Below are 24,401 nucleotides of genomic sequence, written 5' to 3' on the forward strand. Positions count from 1 at the left end.
CACACTACAGGATCTGCTGCTGTGCTGGGCCTTGTGGTGCCACAGAAGCCTGTGACACCACAATCCCTGCTGAAGAAAGAAGAAAAATTAACAGAGAAGACAAGACAGAAGAAAGAAGAGATACAACAATTGTAAGTGTTTTGATCCCTGATCCCTGCCCGATCTTTCCTCATCCACTCCAATCCCCTGCTAACCCCCTTCCCTCTTCCTCCTCATTTTACCCTCCTCCACCCCTCTTTGCACCAACCTCGTGGTCACATGCAGCAGCCACTGAGCGTTTGGTGATGCAGTTCATCGATCAGCAATCGTGCTTGCTGTTATCCACTTTTCTTTTTCATCCCCCTTTGCGCCGACCCGTGCGCACATCCAGCAGCTGCCAAGCGTTGATTGGTGACTAGTGTTGAGTAGTGTTGAGCGATACCGTCCGATACTTGAAAGTATCGGTATCGGAAAGTATCGGCCGATACCGGCAAAGTATCGGATCCAATCCGATACCGATACCCGATACCAATACAAGTCAATGGGACTCAAGTATCGGACGGTATTCCTGATGGTTCCCAGGGTCTGAAGGAGAGGAAACTCTCCTTCAGGCCCTGGGATCCATATAAATGTGTAAAAGAAAGAATTAAAATAAAAAATATCGCTATACTCACCCTCCGACGCAGCCGGGACCTCGGCGAGGGAACCGGCAGCGTTGTTTGTTTAAAATTCGCGCTTTTACTTGGTTACGTGAAGTCCCGGCTTGTGATTGGTCAGGGCGGCCATGTTGCCGGGACACGGACCAATCACAGCAAGCCGTGACGAAATTACGTCACGGCTTGCTGTGATTGGTCCGCGTCCCGGCAACATGGCCGCCATTAACCAATCACAAGCCGTGACGTCACGGGAGGCTGGACATGCGCGTATTTTGAAAAGCGCGCGTGTCCAGCCTCCAGTGACGTCCCGGCTTATGATTGGTCACGGCGCCATGTTGCCGGGACGCGGACCAATCACAGCAAGCCGTGACGAAATTACGTCATGGCTTGCTGTGATTGGTCCGCGTCCCGGCAACATGGCCGCCATTAACCAATCACAAGCCGTGACGTCACGGGAGGCTGGACACGCGCGTATTTTAAAAAGCGCGCGTGTCCAGCCTCCAGTGACGTCCCGGCTTGTGATTGGTTAATGGCGGCCATGTTGCCGGGACGTCACTGGAGGCTGGACACGCGCGCTTTTCAAAATACGCGCATGTCCAGCCTCCCGTGACGTCCCGGCTTGTGATTGGTTAATGGCGGCCATGTTGCCGGGACGTCACTGGAGGCTGGACACGCGCGCTTTTCAAAATACGCGCATGTCCAGCCTCCCGTGACGTCCCGGTTTGTGATTGGTTAATGGCGGCCATGTTGCCGGGACGTCACTGGAGGCTGGACACGCGCGCTTTTCAAAATACGCGCATGTCCAGCCTCCCGTGACGTCCCGGCTTGTGATTGGTTAATGGCGGCCATGTTGCCGGGACGTCACTGGAGGCTGGACACGCGCGCTTTTCAAAATACGCGCATGTCCAGCCTCCCGTGACGTCCCGGCTTGTGATTGGTTAATGGCGGCCATGTTGCCGGGACGTCACTGGAGGCTGGACATGCGCGCTTTTCAAAATACGCGCATGTCCAGCCTCCCGTGACGTCACGGCTTGTGATTGGTTAATGGCGGCCATGTTGCCGGGACGCGGACCAATCACAGCAAGCCGTGACGTAATTTCGTCACGGCTTGCTGTGATTGGTCCGCGTCCCGGCAACATGGCCGCCCTGACCAATCACAAGCCGGGACTTCACGTAACCAAGTAAAAGCGCGAAATTTAAACAAACAACGCTGCCGGTTCCCTCGCTGAGGTCCCGGCTGCGTCGGACAGGTGAGTATAGCGATATTTTTTATTTTAATTCTCTTTTTTACACATTATTACATTAATGTTGTTCCGATACCCGATACCACAAAAGTATCGGATCTCGGTATCGGAAATTCCGATACAGCAAGTATCGGCCGATACCCGATACTTGCAGTATCGGAATGCTCAACACTATTGGTGACGCAGTTCACCAATCAGCACTTGTGCCTGCTGTTTTCCACTTTTCTTTTTCACCTCATTTTGCGCCACCCCCATGTGCACATCCAGTAGCCTCCGAGCTTTGATTAGTGGTGCAGTTCACTCATCAGAGCTTGTGCCTGCAGTTATTCACTTTTCTTTTTCACCCTCCTTTTGCCCAACCCCCATGCACACATCCAGTAGCCTCCGAGCTTTGATTAGTGATGCAGTTCACTCATTCAAACTCACCTGTGGCATGTGTGCTTTTCATTGCATAGAAGAATGCACATTACAAAAATTATTCTGCCACAATTCACTGGGTAACATTTTCCATGGCGATACTTTTGAACCAAAAATTATCTGTACAATACCTGGAAGTCTTTGTGATATTCCTTCTGTTGGTTCCGGAGTCACTGTACTTGTTGAGGTAACAAATGTAAAAGATCCAGGCCATGCTCCAAAGTTCTTGGTGGAAATCCCATTTCTTGTAGATCCAGTGTAACTGGCCTCACCTGGTGTCTTGTGCACTGAGACTTGTCCTCCATCATTGGGTATTTTTCCAGCATGGATCGCTGCTCGACATATGGAGGAATCCTAAGAAATATTATAGATTCAATAATTGATTACCTTCATTATATTATTAGATAACAAAGGATAACAATTTTGCATTCATCTTACATTTGTATACACATCAGTTCCCCAAACAGTTCCTCCATTTGTAAGACAGTCAGCTGGACACAAAACACTGCAAAAGAAATATAATTTTAGTAAAAAAAAAATTATAACATAAGTACGTATTCGTGTCTAAACTGCAATATCAGACTTATCTCATATACAAGAGTGGCTGTGTTGCTGCAAAAAAAGCCTATTTTTCTAATGCAATCTCTTGAAGAAAAAGAAAAGAAATCTTACTCTGCAGAAGATCCCGGTAAATCTTTTGCAGTTGTTGTACAAGATGCCATCACTGCAACAAAATGGGAATAATTCTATGAGATGAAGTTATCGTAATTACAGGTTTATGTTCTATTCTCTAAGATCTGACTCCATTCACATTGAGCAGTGAACTGTATAGGTCATAATGGAAGAGGTCAAAGTATATATAAATAGGGTTGAGCGACTTTCATTTTTTTAAGATCGAGTCGGGTTTTGTGAAACCCGACTTTGTCCAGAGTCGAGTCGAGTGCAGTCGGCCGATTATCGCTAAAAGTCGGGGATCGACCGAAACACGAAACCCAATGCAAGTCAATGGGGAAGCATAGTCGGCAGTGAGTGGAGGCCAGGAAAACACCTACAGTGCCCATTTTAATGCCAAAAACATCCACTCTTGTTTCTGAAGCTTGTCAATCTTAATTAACTTTATAATAATAGTTGGGCATTGGAGCTTGGGGGTCATTTTGCAAAAGTTGTGGAGGGTAGGGCTGGTTCAAGCTTTTAGTGGGCCCAGGAAACGTGGACTACGTCACGGCGGTGGAGCAGTGAGAGGTAAGTATGTCAAGTTTGCAAGTGCTGTGATCCTAAGCAAGCAGGGAGGCCCCCTCGTTGGCATTGGCACTGGCACAGGGCCCCTCAAAGTACAGCGGTGTGTTTGCATGGCGGGGGCGCCTCCCACCAGCAGCGACACTTTTGCGTACTCTGGGGGGCCCTGTGCCAGTGACGTCGCCAACGAGTATGCCCCCCCACCTGATGAAGGAACCTGCACTTTCATCTGCACCTTCCTCTTTGTCCCTGTGTAAGGTGGTATAACATGCGGGAAGGGGAACCTTACTTTCAGCAGGGTCAGATTCTGGCTGTGTAGAGTGCAAGGGGAATGTAGTGGTCTAGGTCAATGTACCAGCAGACTCATCTAGCAGTGGCTGGGGAATGGGCAGGATGAGGAGGAAACAGATATAGGGCCAAAGAATAAAGTAGGCTAAATGCAGTTCAAAATTGGTAACAGGACTAAACAGGCGGCATTGCTTTGTTGAGTGGAGTAGCAAACCCAGGAGCAGCAGACACTGTTTTAAGGGCCCAAACACACTAATAGGCCAAATGCAGTTTAATATTTGCTACTGTAGGCCAAAAGCCAGAAGGTTGAAGCTCAGCTTTATTCAGTTGAGGGCAACACCAGGCAGGGGCAGACACCGTTAGTAGGCCCATAACCACCTATTTTTAAAAACACAGCACTTAAAAAGAGCCAGAACGTTGAAGCTCAGCTGTATTCAGTTGAGGTCAACACCAGGGAGGGGCAGACACCGTTAGTAGGCCGGAACCACCAATTTTTTAAAAAACAGCACTTGATGAGAGCCAGAAGGTAGAAGCTCAGCTTTATTCAGTTGAGGACAAACACCAGGGAGCAGCAAACAGAGGTATTAGGCCCCATCCATCAATTAAAAAAAAAAAAAAAGCTTAATAAGAGCCAGAAGGTAGAAGCTCAGCTGTATTCAGTTGAGGTCAACACCAGGGAGGGGCAGACACCGTTAGTAGGCCGGAACCACCAATTTTTTTTAAAAAACAGCACTTAATGAGAGCCAGAAGGTAGAAGCTTAGCTTTATTCAGTTGAGGACAACACCAGGCAGGGGCAGACACCGTTAGTAGGCCCTCATTCCTACTGGTATCTGTTTTGAACTGTGATTTCTGTTATGCTGTAATGTCTATTGTCTGTAATGTCTATAAGTTGTAAAGCGCTGCGGAATATGTTGGCGCTATATAAATAAAAATTATTATTATTATTATTATTATTATTATAAACACCAATTTTTTTAAAAAAAATTGCTTAATCAGAGCCAGAAGGTAGAAGCTCAGCTTTATTCAGTTGAGGACAACACCAGGGAGGGGCAGACACCGTTAGTAGGCCGGAACCACCAATTTTTTAAAAAACAACACTTAATGAGAGCCAGAAGGTAGAAGCTCAGATTTATTAATTTGAGGACAACTTGAATTAGGGACTGCAGACAGACTTACCAGGCTGTCCCCTGTGTGGACCATGCATCCAATACATTAACCCATTGCGCCACAAAGGACACGTAACCTTCCGTGGCCATGCCTACAGGTCCATGTGTCTGTTGTCAGGTGTACCTTTGGACTCACAGATTGACAGAATGCAAGGACAATGCGGTCTTTAACATGCTGGTGGAGGGGTGGGATGGCTTTTCTCGCAAAAGAATTGTCAACTGGGTAGCTCATAGCGTGGTACAGCGTAGTCCATCATGGCTTTATTAATATTAAATAAAATAAAAAAATAGGCTCTATGCACTGTAAAATAGGTTCCAGGGGTACACGGGCAGCAGTGGTCAGGTCAGTGGAGGCCTAGTGGAAGGAGGGACCGCAGACAGGCTTCGAAGGCCTAACATAATAAAATGGGCAGGCTCTATGCACTGTAAAATAGGTTCCAGGGGTACAGGGGCAGCAGTGGTCAGGTCAGTGGAGGCCTAGTGGAAGGAGGGACCGCAGACAGGCTTCGAAGGCCTAACATAATAAAATGGGCAGGCTCTATGCACTGTAAAATAGGTTCCAGGGGTACAGGGGCAGCAGTGGTCAGGTCAGTGGAGGCCTAGTGGAAGGAGGGACCGCAGACAGGCTTCGAAGGCCTAACATAATAAAATGGGCAGGCTCTATGCACTGTAAAATAGGTTCCAGGGGTACACGGGCAGCAGTGGTCAGGTCAGTGGAGGCCTAGTGGAAGGAGGGACCGCAGACAGGCTTCGAAGGCCTAACATAATAAAATGGGCAGGCTCTATGCACTGTAAAATAGGTTCCAGGGGTACACGGGCAGCAGTGGTCAGGTCAGTGGAGGCCTAGTGGAAGGAGGGACCGCAGACAGGCTTCGAAGGCCTAACATAATAAAATGGGCTGGCTGTAGGCACTTTATAATTGGTTCCAGGGGTACACGGGCAGCAGTGGTCTGGTCAGTGGAGGCCTAGTGGAAGGAGGGACCGCAGACAGGCTTCGAAGGCCTAACATAATAAAATGGGCTGGCTGTAGGCACTTTATAATTGGTTCCAGGGGTACACGGGCAGCAGTGGTCTGGTCAACGGAGGCCGATTGTAATGAGTGTCTGCCAGTTAGTAGTCCAAAACAACAAATAAATGTGAATGTCTCGCATTAAAACAAAACAAAAACACTAAAGGGTGCAATCATTAGGTTCAGGGGTGGGATCCTCTGCGTTGTTTCAGACCTACTAATTTAGCGCAAAGTATTTACTGTGGTAAATAGAGGACACTGCCCCTGACTATGTTAAGTACCATCATACATGTCAACACAATGGTATTGTCAGTGGCAGGAATGGAAGGATGTCAGCGCATAGACTAAACATTGGTGGAAGTGTGAGAGATAACTGTGGAAGTGGTAGAGCAATGTTTGACCTGGGGGTGGGTGAACTCTCTTGTGGCCGGCGGTACAGGCCCAGGGCCCCTCATGTTACAACAGTGTGTCTGACGTTGGGTGCGCACCACCACCGCCAGAGACACTTTATTGTACTATGAGGGACCCAGTAGCAATGCCGTCGACCAAAAGCGAGCACACCCACCTCTTCAGACAAACAGCAGTCTCACGGGTGCTTGCGCCAAGTCGCGATACCACGGCCCCGTGTGGGGAGTTTGGCCATTTAGGGAGGTGTAAACATGTCGTATGCTGGACAATCAGCTGCAGCAAATTAGACATTAGAAAAGTAATTCACAGTAGTCCACAGGCAAGAGCTTTTCATAGGAAAGCTAGGTGTCGGCCGGGCAAGGTGGGGCAAAAGATTTCGAAATCCAGTTGTGGTTCATTTTAATGAATGTTAGATCATCAACATTTTGGGTAGCCAGATGAGTCCTTTTTTCGGTTAATATTGAACCTGCAGCACTGAATACTCTTTCTGATAGGACACTAGCTGCCGGGCAAGCAAGCTCCTGCAATGCATATTCTGCCAATTCTGGCCAGGTGTCTAATTTTGATGCCCAGTAATCAAATGGGAATGACGGTTGAGGGAGAACATCGATAAGGGATGAAAAATAGTTAGTAACCATACTGGACAAATGTTGTCTCCTGTCACTTTCAATTGATGCAGCAGTACCTGTCCTGTCTGCGGTCATAGCAAAATCACTCCACAACCTGGTCAGAAAACCCCTCTGTCCAACGCCACTTCTGATGTGTGCACCCCTAACACTCCTAGTCTGCTGCCCCCTGGAGCTCGTGTGAGAACGATCACGTGCGCTGTGTGCTGGGAATGCCTGAAGCAAACGGTCAACAAGAGTTGATTGTTTGGTTGCTAATATTAGTTCCAAGTTCTCATGTGGCATAATATTTTGCAATTTGCCTTTATAGCGTGGATCAAGGAGGCAGGCCAACCAGTAATCGTCATCGTTCATCATTTTCGTAATGCGTGTGTCCCTTTTTAGGATACGTAAGGCATAATCCGCCATGTGGGCCAAAGTTCCAGTTGTCAAATCTCCGGTTGTGATTGGTTGAGGGGCAGTTTCAGGCAAATCTACGTCCCTTGTGTCCCTCAAAAAACCAGAACCCGGCCTTGCCACGCAACCAATTTCCAGTGCCCCCGGGAAAGCTTCCTCATTAAAAATATACTCATCCCCATCATCCTCCTCGTCCTCCACCTCCTCTTCGCCCGCTACCTCGTCCTGTTCACTGCCCTCACCAGACAATGGCTGACTGTCATCAAGGCTTTCCTCTTCCTCTGGTGCAGACGCCTGATCCTTTATGTGCGTCAAACTTTGCATCAGCAGACACATTAGGGGGATGCTCATGCTTATTATGGCGTTGTCTGCACTAACCAGCCGTGTGCATTCCTCAAAACACTGAAGGACTTGACACATGTCTTGTATCTTCGACCACTGCACACCAGACAACTCCATGTCTGCCATCCTACTGCCTGCCCGTGTATGTGTATCCTCCCACAAAAACATAACAGCCCGCCTCTGTTGGCACAGTCTCTGAAGCATGTGCAGTGTTGAGTTCCACCTTGTTGCAACGTCTATGATTAGGCGATGCTGGGGAAGGTTCAAAGACCTCTTATAGGTCTGCATACGGCTGGAGTGTACAGGCGAACGTCGGATATGTGAGCAAAGTCCACGCACTTTGAGGAGCAGGTCGGAGAACCCAGGATAAGTTTTCAATAAGCACTGCACCACCAGGTTTAAGGTGTGAGCCAGGCAAGGAATGTGTTTCAGTTGGGAAAGGGAGATGGCAGCCATGAAATTCCTTCCGTTATCACTCACTACCTTGCCTGCCTCAAGATCTACTGTGCCCAGCCACGACTGCGTTTCTTGTTGCAAGAACTCGGACAGAACTTCCGCGGTGTGTCTGTTGTCGCCCAAACACTTCATAGCCAATACAGCCTGCTGACGCTTGCCAGTAGCTGGCCCATAATGGGACAACTGGTGTGCAACAGTGTCATCTGCCGATGGAGTGGTTGGCCGACTGCGGTCTGTGGAAGAGCTGTCGCTTCTGCAGGAGGACGAGGAGGAGGAGGAGGAGGGGGTGCGAACGCCTACAGCCAACTGTTTCCTAGACCGTGGGCTAGGCACAACTGTCCCGAAATTGATGTCCCCTGTGGACCCTGCATCCACCACATTCACCCAGTGTGCCGTGATGGACACATAACGTCCCTGGCCATGCCTACTGGTCCATGCATCTGTAGTCAGGTGCACCTTTGTACTCACAGATTGCCTGAGTGCATGGACGATGCGATGTTTAACATGCTGGTGCAGGGCTGGGATGGCTTTTCTGGAAAAAAGTGTCGACTGGGTAGCTCGTATCGTGGTTCAGCGTACTCCATCAGGGCTTTGAAAGCTTCGCTTTCAACTAACCGGTAGGGCATCATCTCTAACGAGATTAGTCTAGCTATGTGGGCGTTAAAACCCTGTGTACGCGGATGTGAGGATAAGTACTTCCTTTTTCTAACCAGAGTCTCATGTAGGGTGAGCTGGACTGGAGAGCTGCAGATCGTTGAACTTTCGGGTGTGCCGGTGGACATGGCAGACTGAGAGACGGTTGGAGACGGTATTGTTTCCGCCGGTGCCCTAGATGCAATATTTCCTCCTACAAAACTGGTGATTCCCTGACCCTGACTGCTTTTGGCTGGCAAAGAAACCTGCACAGATACTGCCGGTGGTGCGGAAAATGGTGGCCTTACAGTGACGGAAGGGATGTTGCGTTGCTGACTAGCTTCATTGGCCGAGGGTGCTACAACCTTAAGGGACGTTTGGTAGTTAGTCCAGGCTTGAAAATGCATGGTGATTAAGTGTCTATGCATGCAACTAGTATTGAGACTTTTCAGATTCTGACCTCTGCTTAAGCTAGTTGAACATTTTTGACAGATGACTTTGCGCTGATCAATTGGATGTTGTTTAAAAAAATGCCAGACTGCACTCTTGCTAGCATCGGATCCCTTTTCAGGGATTGCAGACTGAGCTTTAACCGGATGGCCACGCTGTCCTCCAACAGGTTTTGGCTTTGACACGCGTTTTGGCCCAGATACGGGCCCGGCAGATGGAACCTGTTGCGATGTTGATGCCTGCTGCGGCCCCTCCTCCACCTCTGCTTCTGAACTACTGCCGCCTGCACCCTGTTCCCCCAATGGCTGCCAATCGGGGTCAACAACTGGGTCATCTATTACCTCCTCTTCGAGCTCGTGTGCAACTTCGTCTGTGTCACCGTGTCGGTCGGTGGTATAGCGTTCGTGGCGGGGCAACATAGTCTCATCAGGGTCTGATTGTGGATCAGTACCCTGAGAGGGCAATGTTGTGGTCTGAGTCAAAGGAGCAGCATAGTACTCTGGCTGTGGCTGTGCATCAGTGCACTCCATGTCAGAATCTACTTGTAATGGGCATGGCCTGTTAAGTGTTTCACTTTCTAAGCCAGGGACGGTATGTGTAAAGAGCTCCATGGAGTAACCCGTTGTGTCGCCTGCTACATCCTTCTCTCTTGTTGTTGTTATTGCTGAAGAGGACAAGGAAGCGACTTGTCCCTGACCGTGAACATCCACAAGCGACGCGCTGCTTTTACATTTACCAGTTTCAGACGAGGAGGCAAAAGAGCTAGAGGCTGAGTCTGCAAGGTAAGCCAAAACTTGCTGTTGCTGCTCCGGCTTTAAAAGCGGTTTTCCTACTCCCAGAAAAGAGAGCGTTCGAGGCCTTGTGTAGCCAGACGACGAACCTGGCTCCACAGCTCCAGACTTAGGTGGAATATTTTTATCCCCACGACCACCTGATGCTCCACTACCACTACCATCATTACCAGCTGACAATGAACGCCCACGGCCACGACCTCTTGCACCAGACTTCCTCATTGTTTTAAAAACTTAACCAAAGTAACTTTATTTGTTGCTGTCAAACAACTTACACGGTGAGCTATAACTTCAGCATGATTTCAATATCCCTTTACAGGTCGGTGAGACCACAAGGAAAATCAGGCCCAATGTTACACACTCTGTTTTCTGTGGCACCAAATCACAGAGATGCCACACACGCAGGACTGTCACTCATGCACAAATGTCAATATTAATCTCCCACCTATTTTATTTTAATTTTTTTTCAGGGAGACTTTAGAAACCAAATAAGATAAAATGTTTTTTTTCAGGGACAATTTATAAACCAAATAATAAAAAAAAAAAGGCTTTCTGTGGCCCATTGAGAGATGGCACACACAGGAGTCAGGAGTGGCACACAAGCCCTGAGGCCAATATTTTTCTCCCACTGATTGATGTAGTGATTTTTTTTCAGGTAGATTTTAGAACCCAAATCAAGCAAAAAAAATAAATAGGCTTTCTATGGCCCACTGAGTGAGAGATGGCACACACAGGAGTCAGGAGTGGCACACAAGCCCTGAGGCCAATATTTTTCTCCCACTGATTGATGTAGTGATTTTTTTTCAGGTAGATTTTAGAACCCAAATCAAGCAAAAAAATAAATAGGCTTTCTATGGCCCACTGAGTGAGAGATGGCACACACAGGAGTCAGGAGTGGCACACAAGCCCTGAGGCCAATATTTTTCTCCCACTGATTGATGTAGTGATTTTTTTTCAGGTAGATTTTAGAACCCAAATCAAGCAAAAAAATAAATAGGCTTTCTATGGCCCACTGAGTGAGAGATGGCACACACAGGAGTCAGGAGTGGCACACAAGCCCTGACTGAGGCCAATATTTTTCTCCCACTGATTGATGTAGTGATTTTTTTTCAGGTAGATTTTAGAACCCAAATCAAGCAAAAAAATAAATAGGCTTTCTATGGCCCACTGAGTGAGAGATGGCACACACAGGGATGGCACTCTAGCAGAAATGCCAATCTTAATCTCCCACAAAAAAAAAAAAAAAACAGGGACTGTCCTACAATTACTATCTCCCTGCAGTAATCTCAGCCAGGTATGGCAGGCAGCAATAAGGAGTGGACTGATGCACAAATTAAATAAAAAGTGTGGACAAACAAAAAAGATAGCTGTGCAGAAAGGAAGGAACAAGAGGATTTGTGCTTTGAAAAAAGCAGTTGGTTTGCACAGTGGCGTACACACAGCAATGCAGCTATCAGGGAGCCTTCTAGGGCAGCCCAATGAGCTACAGCGCTGAGAAAAAAAAAAAAATGTAGCTTCCACTGTCCCTGCACACCGAAGGTGGTGTTGGACAGTGGAAATCGCTACAGCACAAGCGGTTTGGTGGTTAATGGACCCTGCCTAACGCTATCCCTGCTTCTGACGAAGCGGCAGCAACCTCTCCCTAAGCTCAGATCAGCAGCAGTGAGATAGCGGTCGGCGGGAACGCCCCTTTATAGCCCCTGTGACGCCGCAGACAGCAAGCCAATCACTGCAATGCCCTTCTCTAAGATGGTGGGGACCAGGACCTATGTCATCACGCTGCCCACACTCTGCGTTCACCTTCATTGGCTGAGAAATGGCGCTTTTCGCGTCATTGAAACGCGACTTTGGCGCGAAAGTCGCGTACCGCATGGCCGATGCAACGCTGGGATCGGCTCGGTTTCATGAGACGCCGACTTTGCCAAAAGTCGGCGACTTTTGAAAATGAACGACCCGTTTCGCTCAACCCTATATATAAATAATAATAATAAAGTCTAATGTGATGAGATACCAATATTAGAGAATACTTAAATACATTTATCTTTCATTAATGAAATAATTCTATTTTTAGAGGAGACGGGACAGACTTCTCTCCCGTGTGTATAGTAAACCACTGGTAACCAGAGCTCAGGCTATCGCCAGATCCAGAGACAGGCACAATCTCGTGCAGGGGCGAGCTGGACTGGGTGGCAGGGAGGCAAATGCCCCCGGGCCGCTCCCCCAGACGCACATGTTGGCGCTGGGGCCCAGGAGCTTTCTCTGAGCTGTGTGCGTCTTTTACCTTCACGGCTGCGCACCTCCGCCCTCCCTGGACTTCTGGACTGGTCAGGTGACATGGATGTAGATAGAATGTATGAGCTTCTTGCAGGTCCTGACTACAGCCCATACATTCTAGCTGTCTCAGTAGTGAATGTGCTAGAATGTATGGGCTCCTTCCAGGTCCTCTCAGCAGCCCATACATTCTAGCTGATTCACTGCTGAAAATGATACAATGTATGGGCTCCTTCCAGGTATAGCGTCTACCATGACAACAAGAGGAGCTGCGCTGCTGGAGATTGCTTGTGAGGTAAGTATGAAGAATTTTTTTTTTTTATAAAATGAAGTCAATGGGTGAGAGGGAGCTGCAAATGATAAAAGGGGGCTGCAAATGATGGAGGGGGCTGCCAATGATGGAGGGGGCTACCAATGATGGAGGGGATGGTAATGATGGAGGGAGGCTGCAAATGATGGAGGGGATGGTAATGATGGAGGGAGGCTGCAAATGATGGAGGGAGGCTGCAAATGATGGAGGGAGGCTACAAATGATGGAAGGAGGCTGCCAATGATGGAGCGGGGTGCTGCAAATGATGGAGGGGTGCTGCAAATGATGGAGGGGGTGCTGCAAATGAGGGAGGGGGATGCTAATGATGGAGGGAGGCTGCAAATGATGGAGGGAGGCTGCCAATGATGGAGGGTGGTGCTACAAATGATGTAGGGAGGCTTCAAATGATGGAGGGAGTGCTGCAAATGATGGATGGAGGCTACAAATGATGGAGGGAGGCTGCAAATGATGGAGGGTGGTGCTACAAATGATGTAGGGAGGCTTCAAATGATGGAGGGAGTGCTGCAAATGATGGATGGAGGCTACAAATGATGGAGGGAGGCTGCAAATGATGGAGGGGTGCTGCCAATGATGGGTCACTATGTGGTGGTAATCATGGGCGGACATACCGCCAGTTCAACCGGTGTGGTTGCATCGGGGCCTGGAGGCTCCAGGGGGCCCTTGCAGGCAGGGTTGGCATTAGGGGAGGCATCTGCCTAGGGCCCCCCGCTCCACCAGGGGCCCCAACTAACGGCACATCACGCAGCCACTATGGGACTCCTGTGAGGCAGGGGGCCTGCATACCGCCAGCGTTGACTCCCCCGCCACATTGAACTATACCGGCGTCTGCTGGTACAGTTCAAAGCAATGATGGAGGAGAGAGTGTCACCTGGCTCTCCTTCTCCCATCATTCCCCACTCTACCTCTGACACTGCGGGTGTGCGGTGACGTCATCGCGCATTCACTGTGTGACAGGCAGTGCAGCAGCTGAGACAGGAGCAGGGTGCAGCGCGGGCATGAGGAGAGGTGAGGAGTGTGTTTTTTTTACTGTAACAGTGAGTACTGGACTGTGTTGCCATTCTCGGGGAGGGCTGTGCTGTATACTATGAGGCTGTGCTGTAAACTTAGAAGCTGTGCTGTATACTATGAGGCTGTGCTGTATACTATAAGGCTGTGCTGTATACTATGAGGCCGTGCTGTATACTATGTGGGCTGTGCTGTATACTATGCAGGCTGTGCTGTATACTATGCGGGCTGTGCTGTATACTATGCAGGCTGTGCTGTATTCTATGGGGGCTGTGCTGTTTACTATGGAGGCTGTGCTGTATACTATGTGGGCTGTGCTATATACTATACGGGCTATGTTATATACTATGCGGGCTGTGTTATATACTATGAGAGCTGTGTTATATACTCTGCGGGCTGTGCTATATACTATGCGGGTTGTGTTATATACTATGAGGGCTGTACTGTATACTATGCGGGCTGTGCTGTATACTATGCGGGCTGTGTTATATACTATGAGGGCTGTGTTATATACTATGTGGGCTGTGCTTTATAGTATGATGGCTGTGTTATATACTATGCGGGCTGTACTGTATACTATGCGGGCTGTGCTGTATACTATGCGGGCTGTACTGTATACTGTGCGGGCTGTGCTGTATACTATGCGGGCTGTGTTATATACTATGCAGGTTGTGCTATATACTATGCGGGCTGTGCTATATACTATGCGGGCTGTGTTATATAGTATGCGAGCTGTGCTATATACTATGCGGGCTGTGCTATATACTTTGCGGGCTGTGTTATATACTATGCGGGCTGTGTTATATACTATGCGGGCTGTGTTATGTACTATGCGGGCTGTGCTATATTCTATGAGGCTGTGCTATATACTATGTGGGCTGTGTTATATACTATGCGGGCTGTGTTATATACTCTTGGGGGTATATTATATTCTATGGAGGAGGCTGTGTTATATACTATGTGGCTGTGTTATATACTATTGGGGGGTATATTATATTCTATGAGGGAGGCTGAGTTATATACTATGTGGCTGTGTTATATACTATGGGGGGTACATTATATTCTATGGGTGAGGCTGTGTTATATACTATGGGGGTACATTATATTCTATGGGGGAGGCTGTGTTATATACTATGGGGGGGCTGCATTATATTCTATGGGGGCTACATTATATACTATGGGGAGGTGGGCTGTATTATATTCTTTTGGGGGCTACATTATACTCTATGGGGTGCTGTATTAGATTTCATGAGGGAAGATTGCATCATACGCTTTGATGGGGCTACATTATATTCTATGGGGAGGTGGGCTGTATTACACTATGTTCCAAATTATTATGCAAATTATATTTTTCTCGGATTTTCCTAAATGGTCGGTCCAAATGACAGTCAGTCTAATAAAAGTCATCACCCTTTAGAGTATACATCAAATTTTATTGAAGAAACCTCCCAATGATAACAGTATAATCTCCAAAATGAATAAAACGTCAAAATGCACTGTTCCAAATTATTAGGCACAGTAGAATTTCTAAACATTTGATATGTTTTAAAGAACTGAAAATGCTCATTTGTGGAATTTGCAGCATTAAGAGGTCACATTCACTGAACAAAAAAGCTATTTAACTCCAAAACATCCTAATAGGCCAAGTTACATGTTAACATAGGAACCTTTCTTTGATATCACCTTCACAATTCTTGCATCCATTGAACTTGTGAGTTTTTGGAGAGTTTCTGCTTGTATTTCTTTGCATGAAGTCAGAATAGCCTCCCAGAGCTGCTGTTTTGATGTGAACTGCCTCCCACCCTCATAGATCTTTTGCTTGATGATACTCCAAAGGTTCTCTATAGGGTTGAGGACAGGGGAAGATGGTGGCCACACCATGAGTTTATCTCCTTTTATGCCCATAGCAGCCAATGCCTCAGAGGTATTCTTTGCAGCAAGAGATGGTGCATTGTCATACATGAAGATGATTTTGCTCTTCAAGGCACGCTTCTGCTTTTTATACCATGGAAGAAAGTTGTTAGTCAGAAACTCTATATACTTTGCAGAGATCATTTTCACATCTTCAGGAACTTTAAAGGGCCCTACCAGCTGTTTCCCCATGATTCCGTCCCAAAACATGACTCCTCCACATCCTTGCTGACGTTGCAGCCTTGTTGGGACATGGTGGCCATCCACCAATCATCCACTACTCCATCCATCTGGACCATCCAGGGTTGCTCTACACTCAGCAGTAAACAAGACTGTTTGAAAATTAGTCTTCATGTATGTCTGGGCCCACTACAACCGTTTCTGCTTGTGAACACTGTTTAGGGGTGGCCGAATAGTAGGTTTACGAACCAAAGCAAGCCTTTGAAGGATCCTACACCTTGAGGTTCGAGGGACTCCAGAGGCACCAGCAGCTTCAAATATCTGTTTGCTGCTTTGTAATGCTTTTTAGCAGCTGCTCTCTTAATCCGATGAACTTGCCTGTCAGAAACCTTCCTCATTATGCCTTTATCAGCACGAACACGACTGTGCTCAGACTCAGCCACAAATCTCTTAACAGTAAGATGATCATGCTTACATTTTCAAGAAATTTCTAATGTTTTCATCCCTTGACCAAGGCATTGCACTATTTGATGCTTTTCGGCAGCAGAGAGATCCTTTTTCTTTCCCATGTTACTTGAAAACTGTGGCCTGCTTAATAATGTGGAACATTATTTTTAAGTAGTTTTCCTTTAATTAGAATCACCTGGAAAACTAATTATCACATGTGTTTAAGATTGATTTCAGTGATCCATTGAGCCCTGAGATACAATGCCATCCATGAGTTTATTTGAAAAACAAAACAATTAAATCGTTTTGACACTTAAATCCAATTTGCATAATAACTTGGAACACAGTGTATATTCTATTCAGGGCTACATTATATTCTATGGGGGGGCTGTATTATATTTATATTCTATGAGGGGTGATTGCATCATATTCTATGAGGGGGCTACATTATACTATATGAGGGGGGCTGCATTATATTCAATGGGGGTTACATTATACTCTGTGGGGTGGCTGCATTATGCTCTATGGGGTGGCTGCATTATACTATATGTGGGCTGCATTATACTGTATCGAGGACTATGGGGAATATATTATACTATATGAAGAACTATGGGGTGCATTATACTATGGGAAGTGAATTGTACTACATGGATGACTATGGCGGTGCATTATACTATATGGAGCACTATGAGGTGTGTATTATACTATGTGGAGGACTGAGCAGTGTATTTTAATATATGGAGGACTATGAGGAGTGTATTATACTATATGGAGGACTATGGTAAGTGTATAATACTATATAAAGAACTATAGGGCATATTATGTTATATGGAGGACTATGGGGTGTGCATTTTACAACATGGAGGACTGTGGTGCACATTATAATATATGGAAGACTATGAGGAGTGGATTATACTATATAGAGCACTATGAAGAGTGTATTATACTATGTGGAGGACTATGGGAAGTGTATAATACTATATGGAGGACTAGGGAGTGTATTATACTATATAGAGGACTATGGGGCATACTATATTATATGGAGGACTATGGGGTGTGCATTTTACAATATGGAGGACTGTGGTGCACATTATACTATGTGGAGGACTATGGGGTGTATTATACTAAACAATCAAAATGCTGCATATTCATCGAGTGAGTGGATTGTTTATGCTGGAACAGAAATCATTGTTCTCAGCAGCACATTGCCAGTGTAAACTGCAGATGTGCTGCTGATAACATGATACTGTATGGTGATCTGTTAGTGATCTATTAGTGATCATTCTGTTCCCATCATTCTTTCTCAGATGGTGGAAAGAGGCCAGGAAACAAGCGTTGAATGATTTCAATATTGTCGATCACAGCGGCCTGAACTCAGCGCATGTAAATACAACCAAAATGCTTCTGTGTGATGTGCAACATGTTAGCATTTTGGGCCCCATTTTAAACTTTGCCTAGGGCCCCACTTTGCCTAAAACCGGCCCTGCCTGCAGGGCAGCTAATAATGAGGGAAATCTGGCCAGTTTATCCGGCCCCGAGGCTCCGAGGGGCCCCTGGCCAGATTGCCCTCATGTGCGGACGACAGGGAGCAATCCCTGCAGCTCCGCTGCCTGCAAGAGAAAAAGGCAGCGGAGAGGAGCTGCAGGGAATGGATCCATCCGGCTTCCTGCCCGCACTTCCTGTCACACAGCAGCAGCTGAATGACATCATCATTCAGCGCCACGGCTGTGTGAGACAGGAAGCTGCTGGCGATGGTGCGGCTTCAGGATACTGTGTGCAGAGGTGAGGTGTGTGTGTAGAGAGGTGAATGGTGGTGTGTGTGTGTGTGTGCAGAGAGGTGAATGGTGCTGTGTGTGTATGTGTGTGCAGAGAGGTGAATGGTGCTGTGTGTGTATGTGTGTGCAGAGAGGTGAATGGTGCTGTGTGTGTGTAGGTGGAGGAGAGGGCAATGATGGGGGTGATGGGGCAGAAGGTAATGATTGGGTTGACGGTTGACAGAGAGGGCAATGATGGGGGTGATGGGGCCGAAGGAAATGATTGGGTTTACGGTGAGGGCAATGATAGGGGTGGTGGGGGAGGAGGAAATGATGGAGGTGGTGGAATGGGTAATGATGGGGTGGTGGGGGAGAAGTCAATGATGGTGGCAGTGGAAAGGACAATGATGGGAGTGATGGAGAGGAGGCAATGATGGAGGTGGTGGAATGGGAAATGATATGGGGTGGTGGGGGAGAAAGCAATAATGGAGGTGGTGAAGAGGACAATCATGGGGGTGGGGGAAAGGGCAATAATGGAATGCGGGGGATTTATAATGGATTTAAGAACTAGGGGAGGTGGAGGAAGATGTTATTATCGATTATTATGTCTAACACAATCCCTTAGTATAAAGTGTACTCATTATGTATAGCACAGTCCCTTAGCTTTGCCGCCTTAAAAGGAGGGGGGCCCAGACACACTTCCTGCACAGGGGCCCCAAGCTGTGTCCGCCCCTGGTGGTAATATATGGTCTGGTTATGGTGTGATGGTTTTTGTCCCTTGTATGTGGTATTAATGATCATTCTCAAAAAATATATGAGACTCATTCCTTTAAAGAGAAATAAATAAAAATAAATGTAAAAAGAGTATCGGATATTTTAGGAAATGTTTAATAGGCAAGAGTAGAGTAGGGCCCAGCCAAAAGAGTCTACCTTGTCGTGGTGGTGGCTTAAAAATTCTTTTGGCCAAAACAAAAGCTGCTGGTTATGTATGTGATCTGGTGTTTGCTGGGAACTGTTAACCCCTTTCTGACCTCGGACGGGATAGTATGTCCGAGGTCAGAACCCCTGCTTTGATGAGCTCGCATCAAAGCCGGGACATGTCAGCTGCGGCTTTTCTACATGCATTTGCACACTGATGAGGGGCAAATACCCCGAAACAGCTGTCTGTGGATGGATACCATGTTTTGGCATAGGTGGTTTTCCTTTTTATTGGATGCTGCCCTTCCCGTGGTTGTTCCTTCCCGCTGAAAGACCTGGCTATTCATTGCTTGCGTTGAGAAACACGTGATGGTGTCTCCGCGGCTTTTCTACATGCATTTGCATATTTCCCATTAGGGATGGGGGCAGTGTTCTGGATCACTGCGTTGAGAAACACGTGATGGTGTCTCCGTGGTGTTGGATGTTTTGATCTCCCCCAGGTCATTCACCCTTATGTTTATAGTCTTTTTACCAGGCACTGCTTCTAATAGCCAGTTTCCTACTCCACACTGATGAGGGGCAAATACCTCGAAACAGCTGTCTGTGGATGGATACCATGTTTTGGCATAGGTGGTTTTCCTTTATTGGATGCTGCCCTTCCCGTGGTTGTTCCTTCCCGGTGAAAGACCTGGCTATTCATTGCTTGCGTTGAGAAACACGTGATGGTGTCTCCGCGGCTTTTCTACATGTATGAACTCGTAATGACCTGGAGAATGATAATGACTGGTCAGTTTTAGCATTTAGTGAACCTTGTAAAAAAAGCCAAACAAAAAACGTGTGGGATTGCACTATTTTTGCAATTTCACCGCACTTGGAATTTTTTTCCCGTTTTCTAGTACACGACATGGTAAAGCCAATGATGTCGTTCAAAAGTACAACTTATTTCACAAAAAATAAGCCCTCACATGGCCATATTGATGGAAAAATAAAAAAAGTTATGGCTCTGGGAAAGAGGGGAGCGAAAAACGAACACGGAAAAATGGAAAATCCCAAGGTCATGAAGGGGTTAATATCAAATTAGTGAGGACGTGGTGTAGAAGATGAGTTTTTCCAAGAGCGGTGGGACTGTGTAAGGCTCGAGGTGTGGAGGTGGAACTGGGGTGGAGCCTGGGCAGAGTCTCAAAGGGGCCCGAAAATTTTGCCAATATGGGGCCCCAAAATTCCTAGTGGCAGCCTGACTGTAATCATGTGTGTGTTCTGCAGGACTGGTATCTACCAATATACGGTTCCTGTAAGTGGGGAATATTTCTCTTTTTAGTAGCTTTTTAAAAATTGATTTAGTAACAGCTTAATGTGTTTCGGTCATTATGTAGCAGAAGGTGTAAGGTGGTGTCATTGGTCTTTGTATAGAGTGTTTTGTTATGTAGAGGTAATGGTCATATTATATTATGTATTCGCGGTGTGGTGGTGATGGTAGTGGGCATTGTGCAGCCGTACTGTTTTGGCCTTTTATAGTAGTAATATTGATAATATTGGTCTTTGCATTGCGTGTTTTTGGTTAGCAACAGTGGTATACTGTAATTATATATACATGCTATTTGAAATGGCTAAAGGTTGGTCGTATAGGGAGACATGCACTTTTGGGGCTTGGACCTCTGTAGTAAGCTTAGTTCTGCTCTTATATTTCTGTAGTAAGCTCGGTTCTGCTTCCATAGCTCTGTAGTAAGTTCGGTTCTGCTCCCATATCTCTGTAGTAAGCTCTGTTCTGTCCCCATATATCTGTAGTAAGCTCAGTTCTGCTCCCATATCTCTGTGGTAAGCTCGGTTCTGCTCCCATATCTCTGTGGTAAGCTCGGTTCTGCTCCCATATTATTATTATTATTATTATTATTTATTGTTATAGCGCCATTTATTCCATGGCGCTTTACAAGTGAGGAGGGGTATACATAATAAAAACAAGTACAATAATCTTGAACAATACAAGTCATAACTGGTACAGTAGGAGAGAGGACCCTGCCCGCGAAGGCTCACAATCTACAAGGGATGGGTGAGAATACAGTAGGTGAGGGTAGAGCTGGTCATGCAGCGGTTTGGTCGATCGGTGGTTACTGCAGGTTGTAGGCTTGTCGGAAGAGGTGGGTCTTCAGATTCTTTTTGAAGGTTTCGATGGTGGGCGAGAGTCTGATGTGTTGTGGTAGAGGGTTCCAGAGTAGGGGTGATACGCGAGAGAAATCTTGTATACGATTGTGGGAAGAGGAGATAAGAGGGGAGTAGAGAAGGAGATCTTGTGAGGATCGGAGGTTGCGTGTAGGAAAGTACCGGGAGATGAGGTCACAGATGTAAGGAGGAGACAGGTTGTGGATGGCTTTGTACGTCATGGTTAGGGTTTTGTACTGGAGTCTCTGGGCAATGGGGAGCCAGCGAAGGGATTGACAGAGGGGAGAGGCCGGAGAATAGCGGGGGGACAGGTGGATTAGTCGGGCAGCAGAGTTTAGAATAGATTGGAGGGGTGCGAGAGTGTTTGAGGGGAGGCCACAGAGCAGGAGGTTGCAGTAGTCAAGGCGAGAGATGATGAGGGCATGGACTAGGGTTTTTGCAGATTCTTGGTTGAGGAATGAACGGATTCGTGCAATATTTTTGAGTTGAAGTCGGCAGGAAGTGGAAAGGGCTTGGATATGTGGTTTGAAGGAGAGATCAGCGTCAAGGATAACCCCGAGGCAGCGAGCTTGTGGGACTGGGGAGAGTGGGCAGCCATTTACTGTAATGGATAGGTTCGTTGGGGGGGTCACGTGAGATGGGGGAAAGATGATGAATTCTGTTTTGTCCATGTTAAGTTTCAGAAATTTAGCGGAGAAGAAGGATGAAATAGTGGACAGACATTGAGGGATTCTGGTTAGTAGGGAGGTGATATCTGGTCCAGAGATGTAGATCTGTGTGTCATCAGCATAGAGGTGATACTGAAAACCGTGAGATTCTATGAGCTGTCCCAGGCCAAAAGTGTAAATGGAGAAGAGCAGGGGCCCAAGGACTGAACCTTGTGGGACTCCGACAGATAGGGGGCGAGGTGAGGAGGTGGTGTGTGAGTGGGAGACGCTGAATGTCCGGTCTGTTAGGTATGATGAGATCCAGGATAGGGCCAAGTCTGTGATGCCAAGGGATGAGAGGGTCTGTAATAATAGGGAATGGTCCAATGTGTCAAAGGCAGCCGACAGGTCGAGGAGGAGGAGAACAGAGTAGTGTCGCTTGCTCTTGGCGGTTAAGAGGTCATTGGTGACCTTAGTTAGCGCAGTTTCAGTGGAATGGTGTGACCGGAAGCCAGATTGTAAGCGGTCAAAGAGGGAGCAAGAAGAGAGATGGGAGGACAGTTCAAGGTAGACGTGTTGTTCCAGTAGTTTTGAGGCATAGGGGAGAAGTGATATAGGGCGATAGCTAGATACAGAGGATGGGTCAAGAGAGGGCTTTTTGAGGATAGGTGTGATGGAGGCATGTTTAAAGCTTGAGGGGAAAACACCAGTTGTTAGTGATAGGTTGAAGAGATGGGTTAGGGTTGGGATGAAGATTGTGGTGAGGTTTGGGATGAGGTGGGATGGGAGCGGGTCAAGTGCACAGGTGGTGAGATGCGATCTTGAGAGTAGAGTGGCGAGTTGATCTTCTGTAATGGTGGAGTAGTTGGTTTTGGAGGTGGAGGGTAGGGAAGTTGGGAGGAAGTGCTCTGGGGCTTGTTGACCAAAACTGTCTCTGATGTTATCAATCTTCTGCTTGAAGAATGAGGCAAAGTCTTCAGCAGAGATAAGTGAGGAGGGAGGAGGTGCTGGGGGACGGAGGAGAGAATTGAAGGTGTTGAATAACTGTTTAGGGTTGTGAGACAGGGAGGATATGAGAGATGAGAAGTAGGTTTGTTTAGTGAGGGACTGTTTGAATGCGATTAAGTGGTTGTTGGAGTGGGATCTTTTCCATCTGCGCTCAGCAGCCCTGGAAGCTCGCCTCAGTTCTTTGGTCAGGCTGGTGTGCCAGGGCTGTCTGTTGATTTTGCGAGCTTTGGTATGTGTAAGTGGGGCAGCAGATTCCAAAGCTACAGCTATTGTGGTGTTATATAGAGCGGCAGCGTCATCCGCATTGTGTATGGAACTTATGTCTGTGAGAGGGAGGAGGGATTCAGAGAATGAATGTAGGTCAAGATGTTTAAGATTTCTGCGAGGGTGTGAAAGTTTGTGGGGTGGGGACTCTAGACATGGAGTGGAGAGAGAAGAGAATGTGAGAAGGTTGTGGTCAGAGAGAGGAAGAGGTGAGTTAGAGAGGTTAGATAGGGAGCAGAGGCGGGTGAAGATGAGGTCCAGTGTGTGACCATCTTTGTGAGTGGCTGCAGAAGACCATTGAGTGAGGCCGAAGGAGGAAGAGAGAGATAGAAGTTTAGTGGCAGCTGAGAGGGAAGTGTCAATGGGGATGTTGAAATCGCCCATGATGATAGTGGGGATGTCTGCAGAAAGGAAATGAAGTAGCCAGGTGGTGAAGTGATCAAAGAAGATGGTGGCTGGCCCTGGGGGGCGGTAAATGACAGCCAGTTGGAGGTTGGAGGGGGAGTAGATGCGCGCATATCTCTGTAGTAAGCTCGGTTCTGCTCCCATATCTCTGTATATGACTGCGCAGCAGATCCTCACAGTAGCTGAGGATTTCTGCAGTGCAGTTATGCTACAGGATCTGCTGATGTGCTGGGCCTTGTGGTGCCACAGAAGCCAGTGACACCACAATCCCTGCTGAAAAAGAGGCACAAATAACAGAGAAGACAAGACAGAAGAAAGAAGAGATACAACAATTGTAAGGCTGTGTTCACACGTTGCAGATTATTCGCGGTTTTTTCGCATTTTTTCCCTATAAAAACGCTATAAAACTGCAAATAATCTGCATACATTATGCATCCTATCATTTTTAATGAATTCCGCATGTTTTGTGCACATGATGCGTTTTTTTCCGCAAAAAAAACGCATACCGCACAAAATCCAGACATGCTCTATCTTTTTGCGTTTTTTTTGCGGATTTCCCACTCCAAAATGCATTGGGAAGTGTCCGGAAAAAACCGCGGCAAAAACGCGTCAAAACCGCGGCAAAAACGCATGCGGTTTTCTTGCGGATTTCTTGCAGAAAATGTCCGGAATTCTCAGGAATTTTCTGCAAGAAATCCTGAACGTGTGCACATAGCCTAAGTGTTTTGATCCCTGATCCCTGTCCGATCTTTCCTCATGCATTCCAATCCCCTGCTAACCCCCTTCACACTTCCTTCTCTTTTTACCCTCCTCCACCCCCCTTTGCACCAACCCCGTGCTCATATGCAGCAGCCGCCGAGCATTGATTGGTGACGCAGTTCATCGATCAGCACTGTGCTCTCTGTTATCCACTTTTCTTTTTCATCCCCCTTTGCGCCAACCCGTGCGCACATCCAGCAGCTGCCGAGAGTTGATTGGTGATACAGTACCACCAATCAGCACTTG

The 24,401-nt window shown here is 47.1% G+C and overlaps 1 protein-coding gene across 1 annotated transcript in view; it reads right to left on the reverse strand.

Moving 5' to 3' along the window:
* Positions 1-24,401, reverse strand: part of LOC143788294 (uncharacterized) — an 84,860-nt gene that overhangs the window by 53,357 nt on the left and 7,102 nt on the right. The window contains exons 6-8 of the mRNA XM_077277833.1: positions 2,969-3,020; positions 2,735-2,801; positions 2,428-2,650 (exon numbers count right to left, since the gene is read on the reverse strand). Coding sequence (XP_077133948.1) covers positions 2,428-2,650; positions 2,735-2,801; positions 2,969-3,020 — 342 coding nt within the window. The remainder of the gene's footprint in view (positions 1-2,427; positions 2,651-2,734; positions 2,802-2,968; positions 3,021-24,401) is intronic.

Source organism: Ranitomeya variabilis, chromosome 8, assembly GCF_051348905.1.
Source record: "Ranitomeya variabilis isolate aRanVar5 chromosome 8, aRanVar5.hap1, whole genome shotgun sequence".
Classification (NCBI taxonomy): Eukaryota; Metazoa; Chordata; class Amphibia; order Anura; family Dendrobatidae; genus Ranitomeya; species Ranitomeya variabilis.